The 16,643-nt window shown below is 37.9% G+C and overlaps 1 protein-coding gene across 1 annotated transcript in view; it reads right to left on the reverse strand.

Annotated features, from left to right (window-relative positions):
• Positions 1–15,823, reverse strand: part of tmem131 (transmembrane protein 131) — a 54,017-nt gene extending 38,194 nt beyond the window's left edge. Inside the window, exon 1 of the mRNA XM_017479838.2 lies at positions 15,628–15,823. Coding sequence (XP_017335327.1) covers positions 15,628–15,760 — 133 coding nt within the window. The 5' untranslated portion in view covers positions 15,761–15,823. The remainder of the gene's footprint in view (positions 1–15,627) is intronic.
• Between the last annotated feature and the right edge of the window lie 820 nt (positions 15,824–16,643).

Genomic DNA, 16,643 nt, shown 5'->3' on the forward strand with positions numbered 1-16,643 from the left:
AGGGAAGTAATCAGAGACTCTACATGCAGCAGCAGGTCAGTCAGGATTCACAATCCATACAGAACCTCAAATTTATAAGCTGCACAAAGTCAACACAAATCTGTAGATAATAAAGCTGTCTGTAGAATTTGCAGGGAGAAAATGGCTTTCTGAAGGCTTGCCCTGACGACATTGATAGGCAGGTAAAGACAAATTAGCACCCTGAAGAAAAATACTCAGACAGGTGACAAATTAAGAGAGAGATGGGGGGAGGAGGGGGGGGGGGGAAGTGGCTCTATTATGTTCTGAGAAGCTGTCATGGTTTAAGTCCACTTGTCCCCTTAGATAGAAGTGTCACTGCAAATCAATACAAAAGTTCTTCAGACCGATCTTCTTAATCCTACGATGAAACATTTCTATCCTGATCGGAGACCCGGTCTCTTACAGAATGGCATGAGGGCCCAGCGAATGTTTTGAGGAGGATGAAAATAATGTAACTCGTATGCTATGGCCTTCACACTCACACATCAAATCTCAAAACCTATGGGTGATTTTAGACTGAAGTACTACACAGCGCTGTGCATCACCATCATCAAAACACCGACTGAGGAAATATTTTTGGAAGAACAGGTGCTCCATGCATTACAGTAATAATTTACTAATTACAGCTCAATATAGCTTTATTGTTTTCCTTTGCATGGAGGCAGAATGTAACGGGGACAAGGTTTATTGTATGATAACCATGTAAATGAATAATGCGATTTTTGTCATAAGAGCAGTTGTACAAGTTTACATTCTGCAATAAATCAGATATTAAATACTGCAAACATTAAGTATTGCATTATTTGGGAAATTGTTAGAATAATGACTCCTAAACATAACCAGGAATTTTTCTTTAATATAACACAACACACTAATATAATATAATATATATATATATATATATATATATATATATATATATATATATATATATATATATATATATATATATATATATATATACACACACACACACACACACACACACACACACACACACACACAGCTTTTAGCCATTTATCTGGATCCCTCTCAGTTATTTAAGTAATAGCTAACCACTTAGAAAATGTAAATATTGTTGGGTGTGCTTCAAGCAAATTATATTATTACCATTTACCAATAATAATACCAACAACAACAATAATTTCAATACATCATCATACTAATGTACAGTCACACCTCATGCCCTATTAAATGAATTTCCAGGAAACTTGCCCGCATCACAGGGTCTAGTCAAGCCAATTAGTTTATGGGGTGAGGGGTGTTTGTGCAGAGTGAGAGCACAGAAAGAGAGTCTCCTCTACTTACTAAACAGAAGGTTATGCCATTTTTTAAAATTGAATTTAATACAATCACCATGCAACCAGAGACATGTTTGGCAGAATAACGTTAGCTATTTGACAAGGCATTCAGTGACTGTTTCAATCAACAACACTCGAAGTGCATTCACAATGTCACGTATTAACAAAACCGACGGCTGAGTGGACTACCGAGTTCTCATATTCAGCTGCATATCGCTGTCCTCCTGGTGCTATTATTAGCCGATGAGTGGTGTAACCTTAGTAAAGCGTGGAGTGGGAGAGACGGGTCATGATGAGCGCCGCACTTAAGAGTCCTCGTGTACACATGTATATGTGAAAAGAAAAAAAGAAAAAAACCTGCACACAGATGTACAAGGCCAGAGAACACTAATAACATGTTGTAACATTAAGTAGAAACTCATCATCTGAACAGTCTAAATCAAATTTAGAAAATGACTGTTTTCTGCAAACGTTCCCTGTTTCTTTTCTGTGTTTTGCTGTATTTTAAATGGTATCTCATTTACATGTACAATAATCATTGTATCTCAAGTGATAATTCACCCCAACACAATAAAAATGACTGAATTGTTTGATCAGAGTACTGCAGCCTGCTTCAACAGGTTATGTTTCAGCTTTAAATAAACTGTAATCATTGAGCAACATGCACAGTGCCCTCCACTAATATTGGCACCCTTGGTAAATATAAAGCAATGAAGGCTGTGAAAAACTGTCAATTGTTTACCCTTTTGTTCAAAAAAATAAAAATAAATAAAAAATAAAAAAAATACTCTGCTCTCATGGATAAACAATTGCATACAGTTTTACCATAAATTAAATGAATTATATATACATTTTATAGATACACGTCTTTGTTAAATGTAAGAATGCAACAATTATTGGCACCCTTATGAATTCATATGAGAAATATATATATATATATAAAATTTTAAGTATATTCCCATTTATATTGACTTTTATTGTACACCTGGGTGACTAAGAACAGGAAATTGTTCAACCATGACTTCCTATTGCACAGGAGTGTAAGAAAAAAATGAGGATGTCGAAGACCTCAAAGAAGAATAACTTTACTGCAGTATGGCAGTGACAAAGTACACAAAGCACTCAGGGTTCATCGGAGTCAAAGTGAACCCCAAACAATATCAGCACAGATATTATACTGTATTTCAAACCAGGTTTTCTGTATGTAACGTAAATGAAGTTCCACTCTAAATGCAAATTAAGGATAGCACCGGGGGTGTCCAATCTTATCCGCAAAGGGTCGGTGTGGGTGCAGGTTTTCATTCCAACCAAGCAGGTGCCACACCTGATTCCACCTGTTTAATCAGTTGATCTTAGCTTTCTTTGATTGGACACCCCTGGTCTAGACAGATATCTTTCTGAACGATAATTACGGTCATGTAACCCTTTGTTCAGGGATGGTTCTTGATGCCCCATTGCCACTCCCATGCTATAACTGAATGTCACTTTAGGTGGTATTATACACATATTGCTGAGACTGAGGTGTATTGTCCCTTCAATAATACGGCCTTGTTCCAGGGATGAGCTTTTTCCAGCAACTACCTTGGAGTGGCAGTCTGTAATTTCGTACAATGTTATAAATATGAAATAACACATAGGCCAAATTCCCTTAGTCATTCATAACAATGGGTAAGACCAAGGATTATAGCTGTAATGTGCAGCAAAAGGTTGCTGAACTTCACAAAATGGGAAGTGGCTCTAAGAAAATAGCACAAGCATTGAAAATGTCAATTTCCACCATCACGGTGATAATTAAGAAGTTCCAGTCAACTGGAAATGTTATGATTCAACCTGGAATTGGACGTGCGTCTATATTGTCTCAACGCACTGTGAAGAGGATGGTTCGAGTGGCCAAAAAATCTCCAAGGATCACAGCTGGAGAAATGCAGAAGTTAGTTGCGTCTTGCGGTCAGAAAATCTCCAAAAGTACAATCTGAAGTCATCTACATCACCACAAGTTGTTTAGAAGGGTTTCAAGAAAAAAGCCTCTACTCTCATTCAAAAACAATCTCAATACGTCTTCAGTTTGCCAGACACTACTGGAACTTCAAATGGGATCGGGTTCTATGGTCAGATGAAACCAAAATAGAACTTTTTGGCAATAAACACCAGAGGTGGTTTATTTATTTATGTTTATTAATTTATTTATTTTAGAAAGCTGTGTTTTGTTTGCAATTGTTCAATATCCATGAGAGCAGATTATTCTTGTGAATTTTTTGAACAAAAGGTTAAACAATAAAGACAATTTTTCACAGCCTTCTTTGATCATTAGTCGAGGACACTGTACGCATACATACACACAATTTCAGGACTGGAGTGGTTTTTGTTTACTTAAAGCTACAAATTAAGATATAATAGACATCAACCTCACTACAAAGACAGTTAAATCTAGCGGAAAAATCAAATGCTAAAAAAAGCATTTGCATATAAATAAAATATTAAAATGAAAATCAACTTTACCATTTCTTTTAGTATTTCATTCTTCTAAAAATATCTTTTTATTTCATTTTAATTAGCTCAATTTTCACAGCCATAACTGTAATGGAAAAGCTAATAGGACAAAAATATCCAATACTTTTCGTTTGCTTTTAAATTTTCTATATAAAATGCAGAATAAGTCCAAATTAAAATGTTTTGTCTTATTTTTCCATAGTAGTCACTGACCTTTCGCAAAGTTCAAATGAGAAGTTCTCAAATTGTTTTTCTCAAATTGAGAATTCAGTTATTTCATTTTGACAGGATTATGTGCAGGCATGTGGCAAAGGAAATGGCACAATGGCAACTTCATTTTATTGGATTAATCATTTTAACTTTGGGATAGATTTACCTCCCATACAACAATGGACTGCTATACAGGTACATATAAATGCTATGCCATTGAAAAACATATGCTTCTGCTGCCACTACCGAATAATGTGCTCAGGTTCAACAATAATTACTCACCCGGTACGGTTCCGGTTATAGTCAATAGTAAATAGCACTATTAGTAAAGAGTCTGAAGCAGTCGTTCCATGTAGTAATGACAATATTTACTGCCAAGTCACATGGCTCTCTCAATCATTTGGCTAATAAGTGAACTGCCTGGAACAGAGTAAACATTGACTAATTGTTACACGAAAGACTTTACATCAAATGATCTCACGCAAATAGCAGGTCTAAGCACACAATTATTCAAAACAATCGTTCATCTTTAGTTACTTCTTTATCCTGGGTCAACATCTCAGTCAATCCAGAGCTGGAGGGTAAGGCAGGGATACAAAAAAAAAAAAAATAATAATTATATTAGTAATAATATTAAGGGGAGATCAAGAGACATCCTAGTGAGTTAGGAGCTAAATGTTAACATTTCCTAACATTTCATAATCGTGAATGGGAGACAATTTCACGTGTAAATTTATCGTCACACTGAGCTGCAGGGAGATCAGGACACTATCAGTTAAGTACAGGTATAATTACCTCCCAAACACACACACACACACACACACACACACACACACACACACACACACACACACACACACACTTTACTAAAATTTGAATAGTAATGCAGACCGATGAAGGAGTTTGGCACTTTGTAACGTTCCAGGATAAATTAAATATATAAACTAAAAAAATAAATACTTTAATGAGACAAGTAATAAGAGAAAAATAGTCTAACATTTATGCATGATAATAACATTAACACAAACATTCGAATAAAAAGAACACTAACAGGATACTGATATGAAATATCTACAGATACCCTCAACAGACAGAGCTAAACTGATAACGTCAGTGTATATCCACTCAATTTCATGAATCCATGGAAGGATTTCGCGTTAGACTGAAGAGGATTGTTTTTGTGATTGTTGAGGCCAAAAATGCTTGATTTTTCTGTGGCTTTTTTTTTTTTTGGCAGAAAACTACCTGAATTGCCAAAATTGCAACTGCACAAAATAGTTTTCTTTCGCAGTGATGTTGGTTTGTAAATGGGATCTTTTAGCTGTACTCACGTTCGGCATCTTGACCCGAATCTGTGGAAAATCTGCGGTCATTTATAAAAAAAAATTGCTCAGTTGAATGCTCACTAAGAACGTGCCTCATGTGCAGGGTGAGTAAACAATGGCGCCGTTCCAACAGGTGGCGTGACATAACATAAACCGCTTCCTGCAAATGAACAATTGGCAAACACAACCTCAAACAGACATTAAAAATGAACATTAATCTTGGAAATATCATTTGAGACATGTGATACATGATTGCTTATAATTATTACAAAACACCTGCCTTCAATAAATATTGGCACTCTTTTTTCAAACTTGTTCGAATGAGGTACCGAGGATGAACAACACTACAGCCTACACATTGGTTTCCTGTCACAATGGCCTTTTAGGTCCAAAACGTTACCACAAAGGGTTGAGACAATGAGTAATGATCTTTTGCAGAGCTCACATGCCACAGCAGAGGCTGTAGAGGGCTATAGCTTTTGTAGTGATACTTGGTGAGAGAGAACTAGGTGCTGTTAAGTAGATTAAAATAAACAAAAGACTCCTCTTAAGTATAATTGTGTGTGTGGTCATGTAGGAGTTTTAGGTTATTTCCCTGCTCTTGCTTGCCTCAATAAACTCAGCTAAAAACTAGGTTTAATAGATATGTTAAAGCAGGATGGTCACAAAAACACACGGGCTAACACTGTTATCGGTGCAAGAGTCAGCAGTTAACCATTTCTTTTTCACAAAATAAAGGCAATTGCACAGCTAAAACACCATGAACAGAGGTGCAGTGATACTTTGAAATAGATGAGGCCCAACTCCACACATTTCATGTTCATATACATTTCTTTTGGTAAGTCAATTAGTGCATCTACATTGTTTACATCAGAGGTCATTGTAAAGCAATCGATTAGAGCCATGCACCTGTGGCTGGATTTAGAGCTTTGAGAAAGCTTTTTGCCCTTGATAGCATTGGAAAACTCTGAGAAACTCAGCCAAAACTGTTTCACCTCTTGAAAGATGCACCTCTACAAGTCCTAAGGATCAATTTCCAAACAGCTGAAGGTACCTCAAGCACCTGCAACAATTGCATGCAAACATAAAATTCTTGGGACCACAGACAGTGGATAACTCCCAGTGATGAACAAACTGTGATCTGAAAAGTTCAACTGAACGCTAAGAAAACAGCAAAGGAACTGATGGAGTTGGAGCCATCAGTTGGAGTATCAAGTATGTACACCCACCATTAAGAGAGTCCTACATCGTCATGGCCTGAAAAGCTGTTGCACACGCATGATACTCAAAGTTCACCTACTCAACAATCGGGATAATAATAATAATAAAAAAAAGCCAGACTCAAGTTTGCAGGTGATCACCAGCCTTTTAGAAGAGTATTCTCTGGTCAAATGAAACAAAAATTAAACTGTTTAGCTATAATTATCAATGCTATTCATGGAGGATCAAGGGTAAGGCTTTGAATTGAAAGAACACCATCCCAACTGTGAAGCATGGTGGTGGCAGCATGTTGCAGAGGTATTTTGCTAGAAAAAGGACTGGTGTACTAAATAATAATAATAATAATAATAATAATAATAATAATAATAATAATACTACATGGCATCATGAGGAGGGAGAATTAACTAGAACTACTAAAGCAAAGCTTCAACACATCAGACAGAAAGTTAACATTTGGTCTGCACTCTGTGTTCCAGAATAACAATGATCCTACGCATACCTCCAAAACTTGTAACAAAATGGCTTAAAGACAACAAAGTAAATGTATTGAACTGCCCATCAGAAAGCTCTGACCTGAATCTCATAGAATATTTGTGGACTGAACTGAAAAAGCATGTCTGAGCAAGGAAGCACACAAACTAGTTACAGTACACCAGTTCTGTCATGAGGAACGGGCAAAATTCCAGCAAAGTATAATTCAAAGCATTAAAAGGTAATGCCACCAAACACTAACAAAATGTGTGTAAATATCTGACTCACTGAAAATCTGACATAAATAAAAGCTGAAATAAATCTCTCTCTTAGATATTAAATTTTAAAAAGACCTCATACGGTATTGACAAAAGACACCCTGTCTCAATAGAGGAAAAGTATTGTAACTCAAAATGTGTGGAGGTTCAATGTCTTTATCCTAGGTGTATGTAATCATTTGTCCTCAACTGTAATCAATATTTGCAAATAACAATACTGGTTTAACAAGAAAAACTGAAAACTGGCAATGAACAAGACTTTCTGTGGAAATGAACCCTGTACGGATTTATAATTATAATTATTTCTATTATCCCCCTGTAACAGCACACTTCCTCGTGGTTTTTAAAAAAAAAAAATTTTATCTTTATGCGGTGAATACCTTGCAGCATGTTAATGATAGAATTGTTATATGCGTAACAAATGACGAGCAAAAGAACACAGATAAGTTAGGCTCATATTTCCATATTTAACAACATGGGTATTTCCTACTGTTCCAGAGAGCGAGCTGGATGCTGCATGCAGTCACGTACTCGCTAATAATCTGCAGCAATGCTAACCAGTAGACAAGCGCAGAACCACAAGCATTCAGACTGCACATGGCAGTAAGACTGTTACTACCGTCTTAAATTCAACATCAAAAACAGCAGCATATATTTCATTCATAGGGACTGCTGTAATCATATCAGGAGTTTCGCCATTTTACAATATGGATAAACTTGGTTTTAGGTTAGTGCTGTTGCGTCAGGCTAATTGATGTTTCGCACAGACTACGCTGAACGTTTTTCTTTTTTGGATGTTTTTACACAGTCTTGCACGTTTTCTGCTGGATGTAACGATTTGTCTACGGTGGAATAGAAAAATGCACCACATCACATACACAAAAGGAAAACACAGTGCTTTGGCAATGAAGACTATGGAACATTGGAGGTTTAACAACCAAAGGCTTCAACAGTTTGAATTATTTTACAGTTTTCAAAATTCATTAAATGATCGACTTTCTCAAATTCACGAAACGTGTGTTTGCAAACCTAGAATTGATCATGAACAAATTTCATCAATAATGCGAACAACCTTGTCTAATCACTGCAGCCCTTCTGCCGAAAGCATGATGGACTGGCAACCCTGACCAGGATAAAAACGCTTACTGAAGATGAATGAACGTATAATTTGAGGGATTACAGTCTACAAAGTTTAAGCAGAAGGAACTGCTAGGGAAGACTTGTGTGTGAAAAACACCAACCAACAGCTAATTTTTTTTTTTTTTTTAAATGAATCATGGATGCAGTCAAAGCTCTGGGTAGTTTTTATTTATTTAAATATTATTATCCATCCATCCATCCATCTTCTACCGCTTACTCCTTCTTCAGGGTCGCGGGGGAACCTGGAGCCTATCCCAGGGGGCATCGGGCACAAGGCGGGGTACACCCTGGACAGTGTGCCAGTCCATCGCAGGGTACACTCACGTACACACTCACACACCCATTCATACACTACGGACACTTTAGACACGCCAATCAGCCTACCATGCATGTCTTTGGACTGGGGGAGGAAACCAGAGTACCCAGAGGAAACCCCGCAGCACGGGGAGAACATGCAAACTCCGCACACACAGCCCCGGCAGGAATCGAACCCCGGAAACTGGAGGTGTGAGGCGAACGTGCTAACCACCAAGCCACCGTGCGCCCTCTTATATATATTATATATTATTATATATTTTTATTATTATTATATTGTTATTCCTTTGCACTTCCAGTTATATCCGACACTTCCACATTAGTACAGTGTACTGGTCGGCACTACACTGTCACTCACGGTGCCCATTGTCCTGTTTTAGTAGCTATTCTACTGTACATGTTGTTTGCACATGTTTGCATGTGCACTTTATGTAGAAACATGTAGGTCTTATTCAGTCGGTGTTGTTTTATGTAGCACCATATACTGCAGTACCAGCTGTATATGGCTGAATTGAGGAAATGTTGAAGGGTAAACATTTACATTACACCAATATTACACAGTAAACCCTATGGTTTATTCTTCGACCGCTACACACAGAACACGTAAGCTAAATCGATCAAGTCACCCCCAGCTCTCTTCTTCTGTAACTTTCTGCCATGTGTGATTGAACCCTGAGAGAAATATCGCAGGAGCTGCACACCTTTTGAGGTTTTGCTTGCACTGAAGTGCTTCGGTCAGCAACTCCTCAAAAACACTCATTCTCTATCTGCCTGAAATCAATTTCCTACACCACCCACAAAATGCAAGGCAGCTATAGTCAACTCTAAAAGCTTTGTAAAAATGTGCCGGATAGATACTGGCAGAAAGAGCAAATATATTAATATTATGAATGACATTTTTAAACCTTTACAATGGACAACTGCTGCTTGAGCATAAAGAGGACTGGATGTCATTGTATCTTATCAGGATCAGACAGGAAGTCAGTGAGAAGCACGGGTGTGAAAAACACTTTCAAGATCTCACATACACACACAAAAAAAAAGCACCAACATGGAGCTCAGAGCACCATTTTCTGTTTCAAAATCACACTGCGTCGAATAAAATGAAAAAGAAACCCACTCAAACACTGAAGTGTTTTTAAAAGACGTCACACACTTGTAAACAATAATCACTGCTAAATTTACAATCAAGTCAAAGGTAATAATTCTTCACTGAATATACATTCTGTGAAGGTAATGGTACAGCAGCTTGTCATTTAAAATATGAAGCTTAAATCTGCAAAAGAATATTTAATCAAAAGGGATTTTTTTTTGTAGCTGCCCATCCTGTCCGCTGTTTGTAACAGCAACGCAGCTGTATGTACGTACAGCTCCGTTGCACGTTTGTTCAAACAGAGACAAAAACAGCCAACATGGAGATGGTGAGTCAGAAAGAAGGGCACAGAATCGCCAGGTGAAACGGTCATGTGAGTATGGGTGTGTCAGCCTGTAGCGCAGTAGAGGTGGTGTGTGAGTTTATGTTCAGTGCTCTAAACTTAATGTTATACAGCTCTATTAATACCTATACTTCTGACTTAACAACATTCCAATTCGCTGGTCGATTTTACACTCACCGTCCACTTTATTAGGAACTTCAAACAATTACGTTTCTAGAGCTTCAGTTAATGTGCATGTCAATCATCAGAATGGGGAAATAATCAGCGCTTGGTGACTTTTAATGTGGTGTGGATGTTGGTGCCAGGGGGCTGGTTTGAGTATTTCAGACACTGCTGATCTCCTGAGATTTCCTCACTCACACACGTCTCTAGAGTATATACAGGATGGTTAAAAAAAAAAAACATCCGGTAAGCAACAGTTCTGCAGGTGGTTGATTAAAGAGGTCAGAGGAGAATAGTTAAACTGGTTCAAACTGATGGGAAGACTACAGTAACTCAAAGTACCACTCTTTACAACTGTGGTGAACTGAAAAACATCTCACAAAGCATGACATGTTGAACCTTGAGGCAGATTGCAGACTACAACAAGTGAAGAGCACGTCGCATTCCACTCCTGTCAGCCAAGAGCAGTAACCTGAGGCTACACTGGGCACAGGCTCACTGAAACTGGACAGCTGAAGACTCTCACATGGTCTTTCTAAGAGCAAAATGTCTGGTGTGAATATTGATGAGAACATGAACTGAAGCACTTGACCTGTAATCTGTATGATTGTGTGCATTGCACTGCTGCTAAAAAAAAAATTTGGATAACTCCAAGTGTACAGGCGTTCCTATTAACGCGGCTGGTGAGTGAATAGTGCATGTAAAAGATAAACGTAGTACACAATGTTTCCAGTATGCAGTTTCGAAGCTTTCATAAAATCATAAATATATATTTTTTAAAAACCACCCAAAACTGTTCACGGTACCATAACGAAGACGAACTGCATGGTGATACGTGAAATTCTGGAGGAAACGTCGGACGGTGATGCGTGGGGACGTAATGACGTGTGCCATTAATCGATCTATGTTCTATAACATGTAAAACGGGAACATGAAAGGAGTATTCTAAAAGCGACTCATGTAAACACCTTAATCACGATACTGTCTTATTCAGAATAAGGTCAATAATTAGATTACTGCTGTCCATGTAAACGTAGTCAGTGAAGTCTTCTTTCATACATGTGAAATTCATTTGTTCCTATAGACAGCTTCACCAGAGCAATATGTACACATATCTGTTGATTGAATAATAGCTTCTCTGAATCTGTTCGGCTTATATCATGTGAGAGTCCTTCGTACAACAACCTGCGAAAAAATACCATGTTAAAATGAGTGGATTAATTATATAAATTATATATATATATATATATATATATATATATATATATATATATATATATATATATATATATATATATATATATATATATAAACTTTTTATTGTATTATTAACAGTGGATTTTCTACAATTTAATTCAACTGGAAAAAAAATATGTAAAACAAAATCAAATACATTTGTTTAATTAAATTAAACAAAGCTAGTGGAGCACATCACGTGCTGCATTTCGGCAAATCGCATCACTAGAAATGAACATTAAACTTCCTTAGCCAATGAAATTCTCGTCTCCTGGTTTAGATCGGCCTGTAGTTTCTCACTATAGTGAGCTCTAGAAAGGAAACGAGCGTATTTAGACCAGCTGTCATGACACTAGAGGAATGAGCCCAATGATACCAAATGTTATTTCTTTTCGTTCCACATCGGACTCCTTGAAACCAAACTGTTTCCAAACGGCTGAAATGGTTTTATCTTTCTTGTCGACCAAAGGCTCTCTTTCCGTCATCTTGGCTCGAGCTGAACTTAAAACGCCACAGCCAGCCGGGGAGTGAGTTTGGCCTTTTAGGGAGGGGCGAAAGGACACTGCTGTAAAGAAGAATGGAGAGCGGTTTTTAAAAAAGACAAAACGAGAAGATCATGAAACGGAATGGGGCACAATATTAATTTCATCTCGATTATTTTGTTTACATAATCATCGGGGGCCATAAGAGAAATTGTGGGGCCTAATATCAATCAATCAATTTATTATGTGTGTTCCTCTGGTAGGAACACATCATGTACGCAACAAACCAATATCAGCTGCAGAAGGGGAAGACGAAGAAGTACAATACAAATCTAAGAGTTTCAACACGATGCAAGCAAAAAACAGCTTCAAATACACTTTAAACAAGTTAAATGCTCAAAACCACACAACACAGTCGATGCGTTTAAGGTGCAAGTTAACCCCGGAGATGACGTGCACACCAGATTACAAAATCTAACTATGAGCCAACATGCTACATCAACTCGATTCATCTCTCAGATTGATGCAGCAGCTGCTTGTATTCAGGAGGTTGTGCCACTCTACCGTTGTGGTTATGACATGTAATCCATTTGGCTTGCACTTCACCTGGTCTAGCAACATGTCTGAGCAATAGAGTAATGCTGGGAGGGTTACAAAGCAGAGCAGCATGCTGTGTGAGCTGCAGGCAAAGATCACATGTCCATGTTGATTTGCAGCACCGACTAAAAATCATGCAAAACTTAAAACGTATACGTTTGATCCGGTGGCTCATGTTCTGCAAAAACTCCTGGACTGGATCAGGTTTTACTCCTAGTTTGGATTCTCATGTTTGAGAATCACTTTTTTTTTTTTTTGCACAAGAAAAAAAAAAAAAAAACCCAACAAAAAAAAAAACCGGCTGTTTCAATACATCCATGAAATAGCATGGACCGGCACACGCAGTTATGTGATTCATCATAATAAAATGAGGTAGTGTTACATGAAACATCCAATCATATCTCTTACAGCCTCAACAAGTTATTTTATTACAATCAGTATAAACTTTAACTGCTTCCACTCCTTAAAATAAATAAATAAATAAATAAATAAATAACCTGCTGAATCTTCCCTAAAGGAGTGAACATGTCACTTTAAACCCTTTAATAATCCTTATACAATTACTACTATTTAAAAAATGGCAGGATCCTATTTTGTGGGATCACCAACAAGAAATACTGACAACGCCTCTGGAAATTTGTGGCGTATTTAAAACTTTCATCTAAACATTGATTTATTTACTTATTGATTGTTCTTTTAATGCCATAGCAACATCAGAAGCTATTTTCCTGTCAAGATCAAGGTAGGTAAAGCAGGGCTTTCTAGTCAGTCAATTCTTACAGCATTACAACAATAAAATCTTACAACAACATTTCAGCAGTGTCAACTAAACTGAGGTCTTTTCAATTTAATATTCAATAAAAACTCAGGATTTTTCCCGGTGAGACGTTTTGGAAGACTTCTAAAATACGTATTTCATCTAAGCATCGAGTTTAAGCGTTAAATTAAGGCATATGCACAGAAAGTACAACGGAATTCGCTTACACTGCTTTCCCTAAAACTCTACCCATAACTCGGACGTACAAAAGCCATCCAGCATCCGGATACGTTCTGTTCGACAGCGATCAGACTGCGAACAAACGAAGGTACCCGTTGAAGCTGACATGCTGCTATTTACTCCTGGACGTCCTAATCAAAGTTTCTGCCAATGCACGCAATAACCTACAGACCATGGGGACGGTTGCCTTGACGGTGGGGAGTTGATATTTCTATTGTGTCAGAGCACGGCTAGTTACAAGCCTTCAAAAGCTCAGGTAAGCAAAACAATACCTATTGTGTTAGAGTTCACCTGAGCAACGGAAGAAGCGTACTGCTCTGTTGAGGATATATGAGAACAGCTTAGCAAACCTGGACATACAGATAAATGTAATTATAAGTTACACTACAATACATTAAGTTTAACACATACCCCGATATCACTTCGTAGTCACGTTATCGAGCATCCAAAAATGTATTAATACCCATATTTATTCCATTTCTATTACTAGATCTGAATTAGGAAGTGAAAAAGTGCCACTTCAACCTCTTCACTAAAGAAAAGCAAAGAACAGATTAAATCACAGCAATTTCATCCAATCAATCGAACAATATAATGTTTCGGAAAATAAACTGTCGTCTGAAATTGAAATGCCAGCAAATTAAATGAATTCTTCTACACCTGATTATTATAATACTCTGATATATCTGAACCCTCGTACACAAACTCAAGCCAAGGAATACAATTTCAATCTGATTGAGCTAATTCAGCTATGAACCTATATTTACACATTCAAATAAGAGGTTTATATTTCTCTACGTTTTTTTTTGTTTAATGATTTTTAATTCACACTATATTGACACATTTCTCAATCCATATCTAAAGGCCAAACAGAGAAATCTTCACTGAACGCAACACAGGCTCTTTAACTTCTGCCCAAACCTTAGGGCTGAATCCCAAATGGCACTTCGCACCATTATTTTATATAGCCGCCGGAGTGCACTTATGTAGGTAGAAGGGATCCGTTTGGGATACGGACCACTCAATGACCTGCTGCTTTTCTTGGCTAACTGGGTTGACATGACATGTCAGAGCTGACAACACACACAGGCCTGCACTATGCCTCACACACTGTTTTAGCTAACAAGCTAACAGAGTTGGGGCGAAAACCTTCCGAGAATAAATCCCCCCCACCTTAAAAAAGTAAAACTGTTTATAAAACATGACCACCTCCCGCAGCTCAGTCCTCTTACAGAAAAAAGCTAGGCTCTTTGGCGGAGGGAAGCTTCCAGTGCTAACGTTTAATCAACAAACTCTCGACCTACTTTCTGTAAACGCCTCAAACATAGCAGCAAAACACGCTTCTTCATTATGAGACTTTAAATATGAAGAGTGTAAAAAAAACAACAACAACAACAACAATAAAGGACTATAAAAAGCTAGCACTGGCTAGTTACTTCAGGCGAGGCTCTGCTAGGTTGCTGTGTGGTTAGCTTTAGCTCGCCAGTATGAGCTGGCACTGTACACTCAAGAGACGTTCATGAGTCATTTTCTGTCACGTATGCTACAGCAGATATTACTTGGAGAATGCTTGGGCACTGCTGTATATTTCAAACCTGCCCATGTTCAACTAACATGCTACAGCTGAAATACCATCCAACATGCTAACTGGTGTTAGCCTGCAGTTAAACAGCTATCCAGCTACACTGACAGACACTCAACAGATATAATAGTTGAAACGAGCCCAAAAGGCCCCTCACACACACATATATATGTATATATATATACATATACATATATATATATATATATGTACATATACATACATACATACATACATACATACATACATACATACACATACATATACATATATACACACACACACACACACACACACACACACACACTCTCTCTCTCTCTCTCTCTCTCTCTCACTCACTCATACACACACACTGCTAGTTACCTTGCTTGTTGGCATGTGCCATGTGTATTACTGCAATAAATAAAACCCGCAGGATGCAGCCGATACATGATGTTGGTGAGGATTTAGTTCTTGGTAGATGGGAGAAACTCTGTATTCCTTCTTCACTCGCCATGCTGCTGTTTCGCTATCAGTTTCTCTGTGTATGTAAAACTACTGCCCGTGTGTGCATGAGGATATAAACAGCACCGAGTCCGCTCCGCAGCGCCACCTGGCGGAAACCAGCGCCATCACTGCACTCGAGGTGTATCCTAAATGGCACTACATAGGCTGTATAACGCCATTACTTTACACCCTACCTAGTGCGCTTATATTGGGAAAGAGGAGCTGTACTTGATGCGGCCTCGGTCTCAACCTGTTCCACAATCGTGCTTTAAATACTTAAAGTTGTTTTAACAGTGCATGAGTGTACAGATGTGATTGACAGGCTGTATTCACAGCTCTTCGCTCAGGCTCGGGATACATAGGGCAGTGGTTCTCAAACTGGGGCCCGTGGACCCCTGGGGGCCCCAGATGGCATGAAATTTTTTTTCTAGAGCTTTTTTTTTTTTTTAAATTATACATGTAGGTAAGTCAGGATTGTCAACCTTTGAACTGTGATGTACATAATGAAAAATGTTAATCAATTAAAACAATTATACACGGCAGACTAAGACACACACCAGACAGAGACAGCCGTTGATGTACTAGTGTACAGTACTGATGGAGTGCTACCATTTATCTGAGAATAGTTTCTGAAACATATTTCTCCAGTATGTGTTTTTCCACCTTGATTCTTGGCCCTCTATATATCTATCTGTTTATTTATTCATTCAATCATCATCAATAACTGCTTTATCCTGGTCAGGGTCACAGTGGATCTGGAGCCTATCCTGGGAAAACTGGGAGTGATGTGGGAACACAACTTAGATGGGATACCCATCCATCAAAAACACCTTGCACACACATATTTACACATATCCACCTTCTGGCATGCTTTTGGGAGGTGTAAGGAAACC

The sequence above is a fragment of the Ictalurus punctatus genome, chromosome 11 (genome assembly GCF_001660625.3).
Source record: "Ictalurus punctatus breed USDA103 chromosome 11, Coco_2.0, whole genome shotgun sequence".
NCBI lineage: Eukaryota > Metazoa > Chordata > Actinopteri > Siluriformes > Ictaluridae > Ictalurus > Ictalurus punctatus.